We start from the raw sequence: 15,444 nt of genomic DNA on the forward strand, positions 1-15,444 counted from the left end.
ACCAGGGTGAAGGTGGCCGGCTCCACCTCTCTGCCAGCAGCGTTTTCATTATTTAGTCCGTTCGTAGCGGGTATGTACACGATCAACAAGATCAGTCCAAAACCGAAGATCAGTCCAAAGCAGAATGTTTGCAGAATGTTTGTAAACTAAGTCTACAAATTAAAAACATAAAATAACGCCACACTGCAGGTCGCAACATAGACGCTGATAGCCGCCATTGTCTTAGTTACGTTCAACGTTACGTCACGTATGACGAAAGCGCGTAAGTGCATGCACACAGACACCCATAGAGAATGTATTGAAAGCTTTGAAATGTGAAAAAAATAGATTTTACATGACAGGCTATGAGAGACTTCTGGGCGATTTTCAACCTGACTGAAATCGCCCAAAAAACGGGCGGGGCCATTTGAAGCACGACTTTAGCCTGATTTGACATTTAGTGGCTGGCAGATCAGACGTGAACACTGATAACTGCTGTTGCCGTGATATAATTTTTTATAAATTTATTAAAAAAATATATATTTTTTTTATTTTTTATTTTTTATAATTGATTAGAAAAAAAATCCCTTCCTTTTCCCGTTTGGCAGTGCGTCGCCCATATCGCCCTATTGAACAAGCCGTCCCTGCCTTCACCGCTGTAGTGTATTAGGATTATGTCTTTGTTAATGGTTTTTAAGTGGAACTGAAGGGATGTTTATTTTAGTTCAAAAGTAGCCATTTGTAGGGTGACGCCCCAGGGGAGACAGGTGATTGGACAGCAGAGGGAGCAACCCATATTTTTGCATTCTTTATAAGTATAGGCTGGAGGCAGAGGGGGTTAGAACAGACAGATTATCTTTGGACACTGTTCTCCAGCCCGGCAGGGTCTGTAAACTTATGCTGAAATCTTGTGATATTAATAAAACTTATGATCAAGGTTCAGTATGAGCGGACTCCTTTGTTTGACAGCAATAATTACCAGCATCGACGCGATACGACACCGCCTAGACAGTTCAAGACTTCCTCCGAAAGTTGCCGTCTCAGTTGGAGTGGACTGGAGCCCTCAATAGCTCTGTGGGGTCTCTAGACAGAGGCTGTGGGGCTTTATCGTAAGCGTTCTCAGAGAACAACTAGAAACACTCTTGGTGCAGGTCAAACATTTAACGCTTAGTTTATTCTCGTGAGGAGCTTTATTCAAATACAAGATGGAAACACAATCAAACACTCTCATTCATATTCATTCACTGCTGTGCTGAGCAAAACTCATTTCCTCATCACAATAAATACATTTAAAGCACCCCAAAGCTTAGGGGCATTTTGAATATCATCCAAATTATTGTGCAGTCAACATACAAATCTACCCACTCTGTAAGCTTAATATCGTACAACAAACATTGTAATTAGTCTATATAGCATTATGCAGCTGAATTGACGCCTCTATTATTCACATACCATTTTTTAAATTAAATTACTGATGCAGTCATCGATACAGATGGTACTGTCAACTCAGACCATAACAGAACAAAATGGTCATGCCTGGTCTGGCAAGGTGAATAAGAAGCAAAAGCCATGGCACTATAGGGCTACACCACATGGTCCGAGTCATCTCTCCAGCATGTGCATCTCTCAGGTTCCCAGAATCCCAGGCAGCTCAGTCCTCTGGTCCTCCATGCGTCCTCCCTGGACACTCAGCAGTAAGGAAAAGAAGTCTTCATCATCCATGGGGCCCGGGGCCGCACTGCGCTGCTCCTCCAGCCTACCCTGGGCCTGAGGAACAGAGACAGACAGAAACACCACATGACATGATGCCTATTTTACACTGGACCTGAGGTATGGAGACGGGACATTACACCTACGTAACACCACATGACATGATGCTAATACACCATATGACATGATATGTTGTTACACCATACAACATAATACCCAATACCCATGTTACAGCACGACATACAGGTGTAGGATATTCATTTGACCAGTATTGTCGCAGTAAAATAATCCTGCAGCAACAGCATTTGAATGTTTAGTCTATAATATTGCTTGATCGGTGGTTAGGCTATTAGCTGGCCAAAATTAAGCTACAGCGCATTCGGAAAGTATTCAGACCCCTTGACTTTTTCCACATTTTGTTAAGTTACAGCCTTATTCAAACATTGTCATCAATACCCCATAATGACAAAGCACAAACTGGTTTGTAGAAATGTTAGCACATTTATTAAAAATAAAAAACTGAAAAATTAATTTACATAAGTATTCAGACTCTTTACTCGGTACTTTGTTAAAGCACCTTTGACAGCAATTACAGCCTCGAGTCTTCTTGGGTATGACACTACAAGCTTGGCACACCTGTATTTGGGGAGTTTCTCCAATTCTTCTTTGCAGATCCTCTCAAGCTCTGTCAGGTTGGATGGGGAGCGTCGCTGCACAGCTATTTTCAGTTCTCTCCAGCGATGTTCGATCACGTTCAAGTCCGGGCTCTGGCTGGGCCACTCAAGGACATTCTGAGACTTGTCCCGAAGCCACTCCTACGTTGACTTGGCTGTGTGCTTAGGGTCATTGTTCTGTTGGAAGGTGAACCTTCACCCCAGTCTGAGGTCCTGAGCGCTCTGGAGCAGGTTTTCATCAAGGATCTCTCTGTACTTTGCTCCGTTCATCTTTCCCTCGATCCTGACTAGTCTCCCAGTCCCTGCAGCTGAAAAACATCCCCACAGCATGATGCTGCCACCAGCATGCTTCACCGTAGGGATGGTGCCAGGTTTCCTCCAGACGTGACACTTGGCATTCAGGCCAAAGAGTTCAATCTTGGTTTCATTAAACCAGAGAATCTTTAGGTGCCTTTTGACAAACTCCAAGCGGGCTGTCATGTGCCTTTTACTGAGGATTGGCTTCCGTCTGGCCACTCTACCATAAAGGCTGATTGGTGGAGTGCTGCAGAGATGGTTGTCCTTCTGGAAGGATCTCCCATCTCCACAGAGGAACTCTGGAGCTCTGTCAGAGTGACCATCGGGTTCTTGGTCACCTCTCTGACCATGTCCCGTTTCCCCTGATTGCTCAGTTTGGCCAGGCGGCCAGCTCTAGGAAGAGTCTTGGTGGTTCCAAACTTCTTCCATTTAAGAACGATGGAGGCCACTGCGTTCTTGGGGACCTTCAATGCTGCAGAAATGTTTTGGTACCCTTCCCCAGATCTGTGCCTCGACACAATCCTGTCTCGGAGCTCTACAGACAATTCCTTCGACTTCATGGCTTGGTTTTTGCTCTGACATGCACTGTCAACTGTGGGACCTCATATAGACAGGTGTGTGCTTTTTCAAATCATGTCCAATCAATTGAATTTACCACAGGTGGACTCCAATCAATTTGTAGAAACATCTCAAGGATGATCAATGGAAACAGGATGCACCTGAGCTCAATTTCAAATCTCATAGCAAAGGGTCTGAATACTTATGTAAGGTATTTCTGTTTTCTATTTTTAATACATTTGGTAAAATTTATTTAAACCTGTTTTCACTTTGTCATTATGGGGTATTGTGTGTAGATTGCTGAGATTTGTATTTATTTAATCCATTTTAGAATAATGCTGTAACGTAACAAAATATGGAAAAAGTCAAGGGGTCTGAATAGTTTCCGAATGCACTGTACATGAAAAGTGCAATACTGTTAATATAACTTTGTGTTAGTGCGGATTTTCCGTTAACCATATGACATGATGCCTTCATGATATTTTGCTTATGACTAGAACAAAATAATGTTTTGGTCAAATTGACTACTGGCAGCTTTGGTGATTACAGTTACTTACTTGCGAGATGAGAATCATATTGTACAAGTCCTCATTCTGCACTACAATTGGAGCAGACTTTTTAGGCTTTGTATCTTTTACGCTGCTCCTCTTCTTATTGGCTTTCGACTTAGGGGGTGGGGTGTCATGTAGTTCCGCCCGCTGGTCATCAAGCCGACGGCCTTGGGAAGTAGCCACCAAGTCAAAGAACTCATCTTTCTGCAGCGAAGTCATTGAGGAGAAATGCACTGTTGGGAATGGAAGGGGAGAAAAGATAGTGGAGACATGCTACATTTAGTGGCCTAGTTCATTTAGTGTCCTAGTTAATCATTCAAACAATATTATTTCAAATGTCACTAATGTACAGAAGACATTCTAATATGTGTCCATGCCACAGTTATATGATAGAAGCGCTTCAATGGATATTGGTACCGTACAGTTATTTACAGCTTTTCCCCATCTGCCATTTAAAATGAGTCAGTGTGTCTACGGTGAAACAAGGGAAGCTAATTACAACAGTTGTTACAGTGGGGAGAACAAGTATTTGATACACTGCCGATTTTGCAGGTTTTCCTACTTACAAAGCATGTAGAGGTCTGTAATTTTCAAAAAATCCAGAAAATCACATTGTATGATTTTTAAGTAATTAATTTGCATTTTATTGCATGACATAAGTATTTGATCACCTACCAACCAGTAAGAATTCCGGCTCTCACAGACCTGTTCGTTTTTCTTTAAGAAGCCCTACTGTTCTCCACTCATTACCTGTATTAACTACACCTGTTTGAACTCGTTACCTGTATAAAAGACACCTGTCCACACACTCAATCAAACAGACTCCAACCTCTCCACAATGGCCAAGACCAGAGAACTGTGTAAGGACATCAGGGATAAAATTGTAGACCTGCACAAGGCTGGGATGGGCTACAGGACAATAGGCAAGCAGCTTGGTGAGAAGGCAACAACTGTTGGCGCAATTATTAGAAAATGGAAGAAGTTCAAGATGACGATCAATCACCCTTGGTCTGGGGCTCCATGCAAGATCTCACCTCGTGGGGCATCAATGATCATGAGGAAGGTGAGGGATTAGCCCAGAACTACACGGCAGGACCTGGTCAATGACCTGAAGAGAGCTGGGACCACTGTCTCAAAGAAAACCATTAGTAACACACTACGCCGTCATGGATTAAAATCCTACAGCGCACGCAAGGTCCCCCTGCTCGAGCCAGCGCATGTCCAGGCCCGTCTGAAGTTTGCCAATGACCATCTGGATGATCCAGAGGAGGAATGGGAGAAGGTCATGTGGTCTGATGAGACAAAAATATAGCTTTTTGGTCTAAACTCCACTCACTGTGTTTGGAGGAAGAAGAAGGATGAGTACAACCCCAAGAACACCATCCCAACCGTGAAGCATGGAGGTGGAAACATCATTCTTTGGGGATGCTTTTCTGCAAAGGGGACAGGACGACTGCACCGTATTGAGGGGAGGATGGATGGGGCCATGTATCGCGAGATCTTGGCCAACAACCTCCTTCCCTCAGTAAGAGCATTGAAGATGGGTCGTGGCTGGGTCTTCCAGCATGACAACGACCCGAAACATACAGCCAGGGCAACTAAGGAGTGGCTCCGCAAGAAGCATCTCAAGGTCCTGGAATGGCCTAGCCAGTCTCCAGACCTGAACCCAATAGAAAATCTTTGGAGGGAGCTGAAAGTCCGTATTGCCCAGCGACAGCCCCGAAACCTGAAGGATCTGGAGAAGGTCTGTATGGAGGAGTGTGCCAAAATCCCTGCTGCAGTGTGTGCAAACCTGGTCAAGACCTACAGGAAATGTATGATCTCTGTAATTGCAAACAAAGGTTTCTGTACCAAATATTAAGTTCTGCTTTTCTGATGTATCAAATACTTATGTCATGCAATAAAATGCAAATTAATTACTTAAAAATCATACAATGTGATTTTCTGGATTTTTGTTTTAGATTCTGTCTCTCACAGTTGAAGTGTACCTATGATAAAAATTACAGACCTCTACATACTTTGTAAGTAGGAAAACCTGCAAAATCAGCAGTGTATCAAATACTTGTTCTCCCCACTGTATGTTTACAACAGTCACTTAGTTAGTTATCATTACAGGGAGTTTTTTTCCCGTGTTCTTTCACCTCTGTGGGCTCTGTGGGCTGGAATGTAGGTGTTGGGTTCAGAATGGCACCTTCTCCTCCCTCTGAACGAGCTCCGCTGGTCATTGAGTCGTCTTCCTTCTTGCAGAGTAAAGACCAGGTCATACAGCGCGTCTGGGAAATAAGGGGTTAACCGTTGAGCCTGGGAAAGACAGGTGGCAGAAAGAGTGGGCATTATCAAGAACTTCAAAATGGGTGGTATCACTACTCATTTCAAACACGCTGGCATTTCCACACCTACAAATTCTGTAACCACAAAATGAAGGTTGTTTGTTGTTTTTCTATATATGGAAGAAAACCCTTCTACATCAAAAACTAATGCTACATCAAAAATGGTAAGACTGGTATTCTGTCACTAACGGAATTATTGAAATTGTGGGCACAAAGCAAATTGCTATATTTTTTCATAAAAGCAAATGTTATAAACCTGTTTTTGGGCATGCTCTGGGCTCAGCGTATCTTTGGGCAAGTGGTCAAAGGGAAGATGTCTATTTGCGCCAACTTGTAATCCTTGTGATGGTTTGTCCGTCTCCAAATCTTGTTCTGTTATATCCACCATCGCCATCCCCTCTATTTTCGGTCTATCCATTCCTAATGTATCCATCCCTTTAATGTGCTCAACCCCGTCCTCTGTCCCAGTCTCTCCTTTTGCTTTATTTCTTTGGTTGTCCTTTTTTCTTTTGTCTCCATCTCCACTTTCAGTGTTGGCTTTTCCAATCTGTCCATGTCTGGCAGTGGCATCCTCTTCCACACTGGAGTCTTCATCGTTGTTCTGGCCTGTTATTGGCTCTGTCCCTCCCTCAACAACTCTCTCAACATCCACCTTCTTAATTAGATCCTCCAACTGCTCCTCTTCAGCTGTTTCAACTTTGATCTCTGGATATTCCATGACAATATCCATTTACCTCTGTCTCAGTGTAAACCTGACAAAAATTAGATAAGACAAATATATCAACTGAAGTTCTATTGTACATTATGAGGATTGTGGAACTGGTCTAAGAAAATATATTAGGTAATCTCATAGAGTTTATCAAAATGTTAACTCACAACAACACATGTAGAAGACTTCTAGTGTGACACAGACTGAACAGCCACTGTAGCTGTAAGCATAATATGGTATAATCTCAACGGCGGTGTTTATGAAAAACCAGGACTAGTTTCCTGCTCACTTCTTTAAGCACTCAATTCCTATCTTGGATTGTACTTGCCCGCCTGCTAATTATTACCTTATCCACCCACTCTCTCAATAAGTCTATCTTACCTGTGTTTTCCTGGAGTTCAGTTTCTGATAAACATCAATTTCTTGTGTCCACATTGATTAGGTATGGCATCACTGATTCACATGGCAGTTTTCTTCATGAGAACTAATTGCTATCAGTTATGCTTCACATATCACCGTGACGCGCTCTCTCTGCCTGCCTGTCAGCCCTCTAGTCTCTTCCTGTTCCTCTTACCCCAACCCACCCCTATTTATTTGCCCCTATCCCTCTGCCTCATGGCATTATAAAATATTACTGTAAAAAGTGAAGTGGTGTGATGTTATCAAATAGCCATGTTTTTAACAAAGCCAAAACTCATCATTTGAGATGAACATCCGAAAGGGGAAATTACTAGTTTTGCTCTGCTCATGTTGCATTTTCAGCAGAACAGCATACAGTCAGAAAGCAACATGTTGAAACAGGCACTCTGTTATTCTGAAAGGGGCTGTGGTTTGGCATACTTCCTGTTGACTTGCAGCTAAAGGAGAAGTAGACAAAGTGAGAGAGAGAGAGAGAGAGAAAGATATATAGTCAGATGTGAGATGTTGATTATTTTTGGTGAAGTGAGAGAACAGAGAGGGAAATTGTTAATTTGTGTATGTTCATATATGACTTGTCTGAACTATTCTGTAGTTCTAAAACGTGTTCTGCTGTTTATCACCCATTGATGTATGAAACTTTATCACTGTGAATTCATTTGTCAAATCTGTTAATATTATGGAGTGCATGTATTGTCAGTATTGTCCCAGGTGGTGAGGGTAAGCAACAACACATCTGCCACGCTGACCCTCAAACTCTTTTGACTCATCACATACACAGCTGCTACTGCTTATTATCTATCCTGTTCTCTAGTCACTTTACCCCTACCTATATGTAAATCTATCTCAATTACCTCCTAGTACCCCTGGACAATTCAGTGGAGGCTGGTGAGGGGAAAACGGCTCATAATAATGGCCGGAACGGATCAAATGGAATGGCATCAAATACCTGGAAACCATGTGTTTGATGTATTTGATACCATTCCACTGATCCCGCTCCAGTCATTACCCCGAGCCCGTTCACCCCAATTAAGGTGCCACCAACCTCCAGTGCTGCACATCGACATCTTACTGGTACCCCGTGTATATAGCCAAATTATCGTACCTCATGGTGTATTTATTCCTCGTGTTATTATTTTTCGCTCTGCATTGTTGGCCCTTAAGTAAGAATTTCACTGTTAGTCTACACCTGTTTTTTACGAAGTCTACAAAGATTTTTTTCGATGATTTCATTGGTAAAGACCTGTGACCTTTTTTTGAAGTTGATGCATTATTAAATTAGCTGATATGAAATCAGAAGATGATCCCTCGCCCATCATGGATGCAAATGCTCATTGTATTAGGCCTACACACACAGTTGTCTTATAGTTATATCCATCTACCTGATTGTGTAGAAGACTTACTTAGTTTAAAAGTCATAGCTATGAATATCCCTAGTACAGTAGCCTATGTGCTCTGTCTGGAGTACAATTCGAATTTTATGAACATTCTTGTTAGATACTTTTTCTCTGGTAATCGCTAGGGGACTCTAGTGTTTGAGTTTTGAAGGGTGTGTGACCGTGATTAGTCGCCGGCGCCGCTGTGTGCCGCTCAGGATGTTGCAGCAGCAGGCTCTCACTGGCAACGGGCCCTCTAACGGCCGGGGCCTTGGCCTGAGCTCTCACCCCAGTATGCACCCACTAAACTCGGTTCATCCATCTTCCCACCACCGCTCCGACGGAGACCCGGGCCACGAAGGCGCAGAAAATGGACATGAAAGCCGCAGAGACATTGGTGACATATTGCAACAAATCATGACCATCACCGACCAAAGTTTGGACGAAGCGCAAGCAAAGTTAGTCATAATTTTTACTAACTTATTCAGATTTAGTTACACCTTGCTGCAAAGTGGCTCAATGCCCAAGAGTTAGCTAAAGTTTTCAGAAGTTTTCAAAAAAATAATAACTTTGAAGTGTTTTACTTAGCAAGCTAGGTAGCCAACGTTGCTAACGAGCTAACTGGCTTTGTTTCATGATACGTTGTTTATTAACTGGTTATTACTTCTTCCCCTGGCCTTTTTACACGCCTTTTGGTATGAAATTTATAACAAACGATTTTTTTTGGTGGCAAACTCGGAAGAGGGTGAATTCATGCTAAGCTAAAACTTGCCAGTTAGTTAGTTAGCTAGCTATGCTCTATTGCTTTATTGTTAGCTTGCTAACTAGCTAATAATGTGTTACTACTAACGCGATGGCCGGTTAGATTTACATGTATATGAATAGCAAGATATTATAAACGGACTGTGGCCATAATCTTGACATTATCCATTTCATGTTACATTTGTTCTACGAATAAGATGTTAACATATTAGCTACATATTGTAGCTGCTGCTAGCTATAGCATTATGTGGCTAACGTTAGCATAGCAGGCTGCAGTGAACTCCACGTCCAAATGTCACGAACAACAGAGCCGATGTTTGTTGTTGTCGTGAATGTCATCTAGCTAAAGTTAGCTAGCGAAATCAAGCGTGTGAAAGCAGGCAGCTAGCTAACTAAACAAATATTTGTCCGTTTTGTTGGTGCTAATTGCTCGTTGCTAAATAGCTAACTAGATAAACTAGATAGCTAGCTAATAATAACAATCATATTTTTTTCAATCTTCAGAAAACACGCATTGAATTGCCATCGAATGAAACCAGCTTTGTTCAGCGTCTTATGCGAGATCAAAGAGAAAACAGGTAAGTTCATTTTAACTAATTGAAACCCTTTGTTTGATTTAAAACGTGTAGCTAATTCGTTTAAAAGTTTCTGACCATCTGTGATGAAAACAGAGGAAGATGTTGGCTCCATCACAATAATAATGAGTTGTGCATGATCCACGCAGTTACGTTAGATTACTTTTCTCATTTTGCCGCAAGATGAGCCTTCCTTTATTTGTTTCATCCACATAGTGCTTCTCCAAGTCTACCTCAGAGGGAGAATATTTTAATATACACTGAATAAAAATATAAACGCAACATGTAAAGTGTTGGTCCCATGTTTCACGAGCTGAAATAAAATATCCCAGATATGTTCCATATGCACATTTCTCTCAAATGTTGTGCACAAATTTGTTTACATAGCTGTTAGTGAGCATTTCTCCTTTGCCAAGATAATCAATCCACCTGACAGGTGTGGCATATCAAGAAGCTGATTAAACAGCATGATCATTACACAGGTGCACCTTGTGCTGAGGACAATAAAAGGCCACTCTAAAATGTGCAGTTATGTCACACAACACAATGCCACAGATGTCTGAAGTTTTGAGGGAGCGTGCAAATGGCATGCTGACTGCAGGAATGTCCACCAGAGCTGTTGCCAGATAAATTAATGTTAATTTCTCTACCATAAGCTGCCTCCAACGTCGTTTTAGAGAATTTGGCAGTATGTCCAACCAGGCTCACAAAAGCAGACCATGTGTAACCATACCAGCCCAGGACCTCCAGATCTGGCTTCTTCACCTGCAGGATCGTCTGAGAACAGCCACCCGGACAGCTGATGAAACTGCGGGAATTCACAACCAAAGAATTTCTGCACAAACTGTCAAAACTGTCTCAGGGAAGCTCATCTGCGTGCTCGTCGTCCTCACCAGGGTCTTGACCTGACTGCAGTTCGGTGTCGTAACCGACTTCAGTGGGCAAATGCTCACCTTCGATGGCCACTGGCATGCTGGAGAAGTGTGCTCTTCACGGATTAATCCCGGTTTCAAATGTACCGGGCAGATGGCAGACAGCGTGTATGGCGTCGTGTGGGCGAGCGGTTTGCTGATGTCAAAGTTGTGAACAGAGCGCCCTATGGTGGCGGTGGGGTTATGGTATGGGCAGGCATAAGCTACGGACAATGAACACAATTGCATTTTATCGATGGGAATTTGAATGCACAGAGAGACCGTGACGAGATCCTGAGGCCCATTGTCGTGGCATTCATCCGCCGCCATCATCTCATGTTTCAGCATGATAATGCACAGCCCCATGTCGCAAGGATCTGTACACAATTCCTGGAAGCTGAAAATGTCCCAGTTCTTCCATGGCCTGCACAATGTCACCCATTGAGCATGTTTGGGATGCTCTGGATCGACGTGTACGACAGTGTGTTCCAGTTCCCGCCAATATCCAGCAACTTCGCACAGCCATTGAAGAGGAGTGGGAAAACATTCCAGAGGCCACAATAAACAGCCTGATCAACTCTATGCAAAGGAGATGTGTCGAGCTGCATGAGGCAAATGGTGGTCACACCAGATACTGACTGGTTTTCTGATCCAAGCCCCTACTTTTTTTTTTAAGGAATCTGTGACCAACAGACGCATATCTGTTTTCCCAGTCATGTGAAATCCATAGATTAGAGCCTAATTAATTAATTTCAATTGACTGATTTCCTTATATGAACTGTAACTCAGTAAAATCTTTGAAATTGTTGCATGTTGTGTTTATATTTTTGTTCAGTGTAATAGGAGACATTGTAACTCTTAATTTACCATGAATCAGATTGACAGACATCTCTTGTTGCAGGCCTATCAATGCGAAATGCTCAGGAGGAAGAATCACAGGACCCACAGCTGGTGCGATTGGACAACATGCTGCTGGCGGAGGGTGTGGCTGGGCCGGAGAAAGGTGGCGGGGCGGCAGCGGCGGTGTCTGCAGCCACCAGCTCCGGAGGGATGTCGCCAGACAGCTCACTGGAGCACTCAGACTACAAAAGCAAGTTGAGCCAGATTCGCAACATCTATCACACTGAGATGGAGAAATATGACCAGGTACTTTTCTAGTTTATTTTTTCTTAAAGCAGTAGGGCAGTCCCACTCCTTTTGTATTGTTTTTTGCTTTATTGAAAAGATAGTAAAGTGTTGGAAAGACGGGGAAGATGGAGGGAGGGTGAGTCAAAGAGCAGTGGTTCGATTCGAACTCATATCGACTCTGGCATACATGTGTGCCGGGGTCAGTCGCTGTACTTGATTTGAAGTGGAGGGACTTGACACTTTGCACATACTGAAAATGACACCCTGTAGCGAAGTAAACCAAAATGAGGTGATGTTATAATTTAGGTGAGAGAGTTGAAGGTGAACATAAATGACAGACGTCAACAGTATCGGCCCGCTATTGACTTCCATCCATATGTGTCTCCAATCCCCCCTCTCTCTCCGTGTCTCCTGTAGGCCTGTAGTGAGTTCACTACCCACGTGATGAACCTGCTGAGGGAGCAGTCGCGTACTCGACCCGTGTCACCGCGGGAGATCGAGCGCATGGTGGCCATCATCCATCGCAAGTTCAGCTCCATCCAGACACAACTCAAGCAGAGCACCTGCGAGGCCGTCATGATCCTGAGGTCCCGCTTCCTCGACGCCAGGTCAGTGTATAACACTGTTATTGGGGTGACACAACACCTGTCAAAACTTGCCATGACAGTGAATGACAATTCATATACAGGTAGCATTTTTATGAAAAATAAAACATTCCATAAATGAACAGTGGTTCATGGTCATACCACTCATATGTACAGTACATAATCATGTTATTATGGTGCAGGTTGTGAATGACTGTTGTGTGTCAATATCAGTTGTTACTGTAGTTGTGAAATGTACACTTCTGCCTGGGTTGTATGCCCACTCTCAACACACTCACCTTTGTGTTGTCAGGCGTAAGAGACGTAACTTCAGCAAGCAGGCGACGGAAGTCCTGAACGAGTATTTCTACTCCCATCTCTCCAACCCCTACCCCAGTGAAGAGGCCAAAGAAGAACTAGCCAAACAGTGTAGCATCACTGTCTCTCAGGTAACCTTTCTTCATATAATGTATGTCTCTCTCTTTCTGTCCTTACTATTAGCTCATCAATTGATATGTCCATATACAGTTCACCCATTGACCAACCTCTTACTGGCTCTTTACCTGAACAGGTGTGCAACTGGTTTGGCAATAAGAGAATCCGCTACAAGAAGAACATTGGGAAGTTCCAAGAGGAGGCCAACATCTATGCCATGAAGACAGCCATCGTGGCGACACAGAACGAGGACTCTCCACACACACCCAACTCAACAGGTAAGAGCTGAGGAAAGGAAACCAGGCCTAGTGATACACACGGTTTTGAGTTTAAGGTTCAATTGGTAATAGAAATGGATGGTTTGTTAGTGTTTTTGTGTTATGGAGCAGCAAGGGGAACTGCCCCTCTACTTCAGACTATGCTCAAACCCTACCTTCAACCTGCTCTGCCACCTCTGGTCAGCTCACACTCATCCCATTCAAAGCTCTTCTCTGTCCTGTGCATCACCCCACCCAACCTACCTCTACAAAGAGTACCTTGATTAATCCTACAGCATCCCCCCCCCCAACACTAACAGCCTTGCCTTCTTTGGACTAACACTCGCGCTACTAGCACTGACTTTGGTGATTACTTTATTGAGGAAAAATTACTATGACTTCATGTATGCTAATTCAATCGTTATGGAGCGGAGCGCAGACCAAGCGGTAACAGTTTGAACCCAACGCATGGCGCAATACTTGGCTGTGTCATCACACAGTTCCATGGTTAGGGCAGGCAATAGACGAGGGTATAGCCTACTATTTTACACTATTCTCCCTATTATAATTACATGTACACTAATCTTCCAACATTACCATGGGTTAAAGAACTGAATGTGCCAATTTTCAGAATGAATCAAACCACCGTTTTCTTTCTTTTGTGCGTAAAGGCTCTCCAAACCTTAAAAAAAAAAAATATTCATAAATACTTTCCTAACCCTAAATAATCTACAAGATCAGAGTATTTTTAAATCTACTAATTGGTGCTAAAACGGAGACGAATATTCATATATTTATTTAATTGATCCCTAATATTCAATACCCGTTCTCTCGATATATTTTATTGAGTCTGTCAACAAAATTCTAACTAAAAGGTACACCATATTTAAAGGGATGGCTTAAGATAAATGTGCTGAAAACCCTATTGAATGAAAACTCCACGAGAAAATCTGTTGGCCAGCAGTTGGGAGGGTTTTCAGAGGTTGAATTACATTTAATCAGAACCACGTCTGCAAAGCCCGTTACGCGACTGAATAAGGTAAGTCTGAATACCAGCTACTGAGAAGTGCGTAGGAAAGGCGTGCGTAAGAAAGGTGTAATTTCCTAAGTGGGAATCGGGCCTTTTGTGCTGTCTTGCCAACTCCTTGCCCAGACAGTAGAAGTCGGCTTTACAGCACAAACAGATCTGGGACCAGGGTGATGTTGTAGGCCTAATAGCCCCTATTAAAGATGTCTCCCCTTTTGTTCCTCCACAGGATCGGGGGGCTTCTCTCTCACTGGACCAGACCTTTTCCTGGGAGTTCCGCCAATGAATGGAGAACAGCCTGTCTACATGGGAGCGCAAGTATGGAACTCTGTCATTCACTTCATGTTACATATCATCTTTATTTTAGCTCGTAGCTAATTGAGAGCACATTCTCATTCACAACAACAACCTTGGGGAAGAGTTGTATTGGAGTGGAGAGGGATTAATGTAGGTTAATGCCACTACAAGTCACCACGTCTTTTTCGCCCCCTCTTTTTCTCTTTGGCAGACCAATGGGAACTGGCAAGGACAAAACACGCCCCCCTCTGCCACTTCCCCGGGAAACGACCACTCTGGGGATTCTGACTGATGGTCACGCCCCCTTTACGTCGATGACATAGATGGAAAGATTGACAACGGAAAAAGACTGAAAGAATGATATCACTCTTACTTGGCTGCAGTTTTTGTATGTCTTTTCTGTTTCTTACTGTCCAATGATACTGTTCATTATGTTTGTATGAGTTGAATGTGTGTGTGTGATGTTTAGTTGGGATCATGGGTTTCGTTTTCCACTACTTTATATGTTACTGTGGTATGTGGGCAGGTAGGCTTGGGAAATTGCATTACCATTGTTTTATTAGGCTATATTATTAATGATGTTATTACAACTATATTACGATTTTTGTTTAAAGCTCAGATATAGTTGCATTTAGAGGATGTGGGGGCAATAGAGAAAATCCAAAGATTTTGTGTTTGTTTTCTCTTTTCTACTGGGCTTGTGTGTGTGTGTGTGTTTGTCTATATCATGAATGAAGTGTGTGTGCTGGTTATATTAACGGTTTGAATGAATATATCAACTGTGCTGTCATTCTGTACAGTGAGTGAAAAACACCTTTATTCTCTACCTCTTTTACAATAAAGACTCTGTATTCAGTCAGTTGGTCT

General features: G+C 42.9%; 2 protein-coding genes across 3 annotated transcripts; one reads left to right on the top strand and one right to left on the bottom strand.

Moving 5' to 3' along the window:
• Positions 1 to 1,126: 1,126 nt before the first annotated feature.
• Positions 1,127 to 7,551, bottom strand: LOC311140379 (uncharacterized protein). Of its 2 annotated transcripts, XM_084175410.1 has the most exons (6): positions 7,190 to 7,327; positions 6,976 to 7,028; positions 6,356 to 6,851; positions 5,911 to 6,070; positions 3,776 to 4,002; positions 1,127 to 1,746 (listed from the first exon to the last, which is right to left on the bottom strand). In XM_084175410.1, the coding sequence occupies exons 3-6, from the start codon at positions 6,827 to 6,829 to the stop codon at positions 1,606 to 1,608; spliced, it is 1,002 nt and encodes a 333-aa protein (XP_084031536.1). In that variant the 5' UTR covers positions 6,830 to 6,851; positions 6,976 to 7,028; positions 7,190 to 7,327; the 3' UTR covers positions 1,127 to 1,605. The 2 variants fall into 2 exon arrangements, with proteins under 2 accessions (XP_084031536.1, XP_084031535.1); XM_084175409.1 differs by lacking the exon at positions 6,976 to 7,028 and having other exon boundaries at positions 7,190 to 7,551.
• A 1,216-nt stretch (positions 7,552 to 8,767) lies between these two features.
• Positions 8,768 to 15,436, top strand: LOC311140419 (pre-B-cell leukemia transcription factor 1-like). Its single transcript, XM_084175462.1, has 8 exons — positions 8,768 to 9,059; positions 9,868 to 9,941; positions 11,751 to 11,995; positions 12,395 to 12,585; positions 12,875 to 13,010; positions 13,133 to 13,274; positions 14,510 to 14,598; positions 14,789 to 15,436. The coding sequence occupies exons 1-8, from the start codon at positions 8,821 to 8,823 to the stop codon at positions 14,867 to 14,869; spliced, it is 1,197 nt and encodes a 398-aa protein (XP_084031588.1). The 5' UTR covers positions 8,768 to 8,820; the 3' UTR covers positions 14,870 to 15,436.
• Positions 15,437 to 15,444: the final 8 nt, after the last annotated feature.

The sequence above is a fragment of the Coregonus lavaretus genome (genome assembly GCF_964263955.1).
Source record: "Coregonus lavaretus genome assembly, chromosome: 13".
NCBI lineage: Eukaryota > Metazoa > Chordata > Actinopteri > Salmoniformes > Salmonidae > Coregonus > Coregonus lavaretus.

Excerpts from the sequence above, each read along its gene's own strand:
- LOC311140379 (XM_084175409.1), bottom strand. The coding sequence starts at position 6,829 with ATGGATATTGTCATGGAATATCCAGAGATCAAAGTTGAAACAGCTGAA. Across the intron at positions 6,071-6,355 it reads CAGAGCATGCCCAAAAACAG|GCTCAACGGTTAACCCCTTA; the intron begins GTTTATAACATT and ends TGTCTTTCCCAG. Across the intron at positions 1,747-3,775 it reads ATATGATTCTCATCTCGCAA|GCCCAGGGTAGGCTGGAGGA; the intron begins GTAAGTAACTGT and ends TCTGTTCCTCAG.
- LOC311140419 (XM_084175462.1), top strand. The coding sequence starts at position 8,821 with ATGTTGCAGCAGCAGGCTCTCACTGGCAACGGGCCCTCTAACGGCCGG. Across the intron at positions 13,275-14,509 it reads ACACACACCCAACTCAACAG|GATCGGGGGGCTTCTCTCTC; the intron begins GTAAGAGCTGAG and ends GTTCCTCCACAG. Across the intron at positions 14,599-14,788 it reads CTGTCTACATGGGAGCGCAA|ACCAATGGGAACTGGCAAGG; the intron begins GTATGGAACTCT and ends TCTCTTTGGCAG.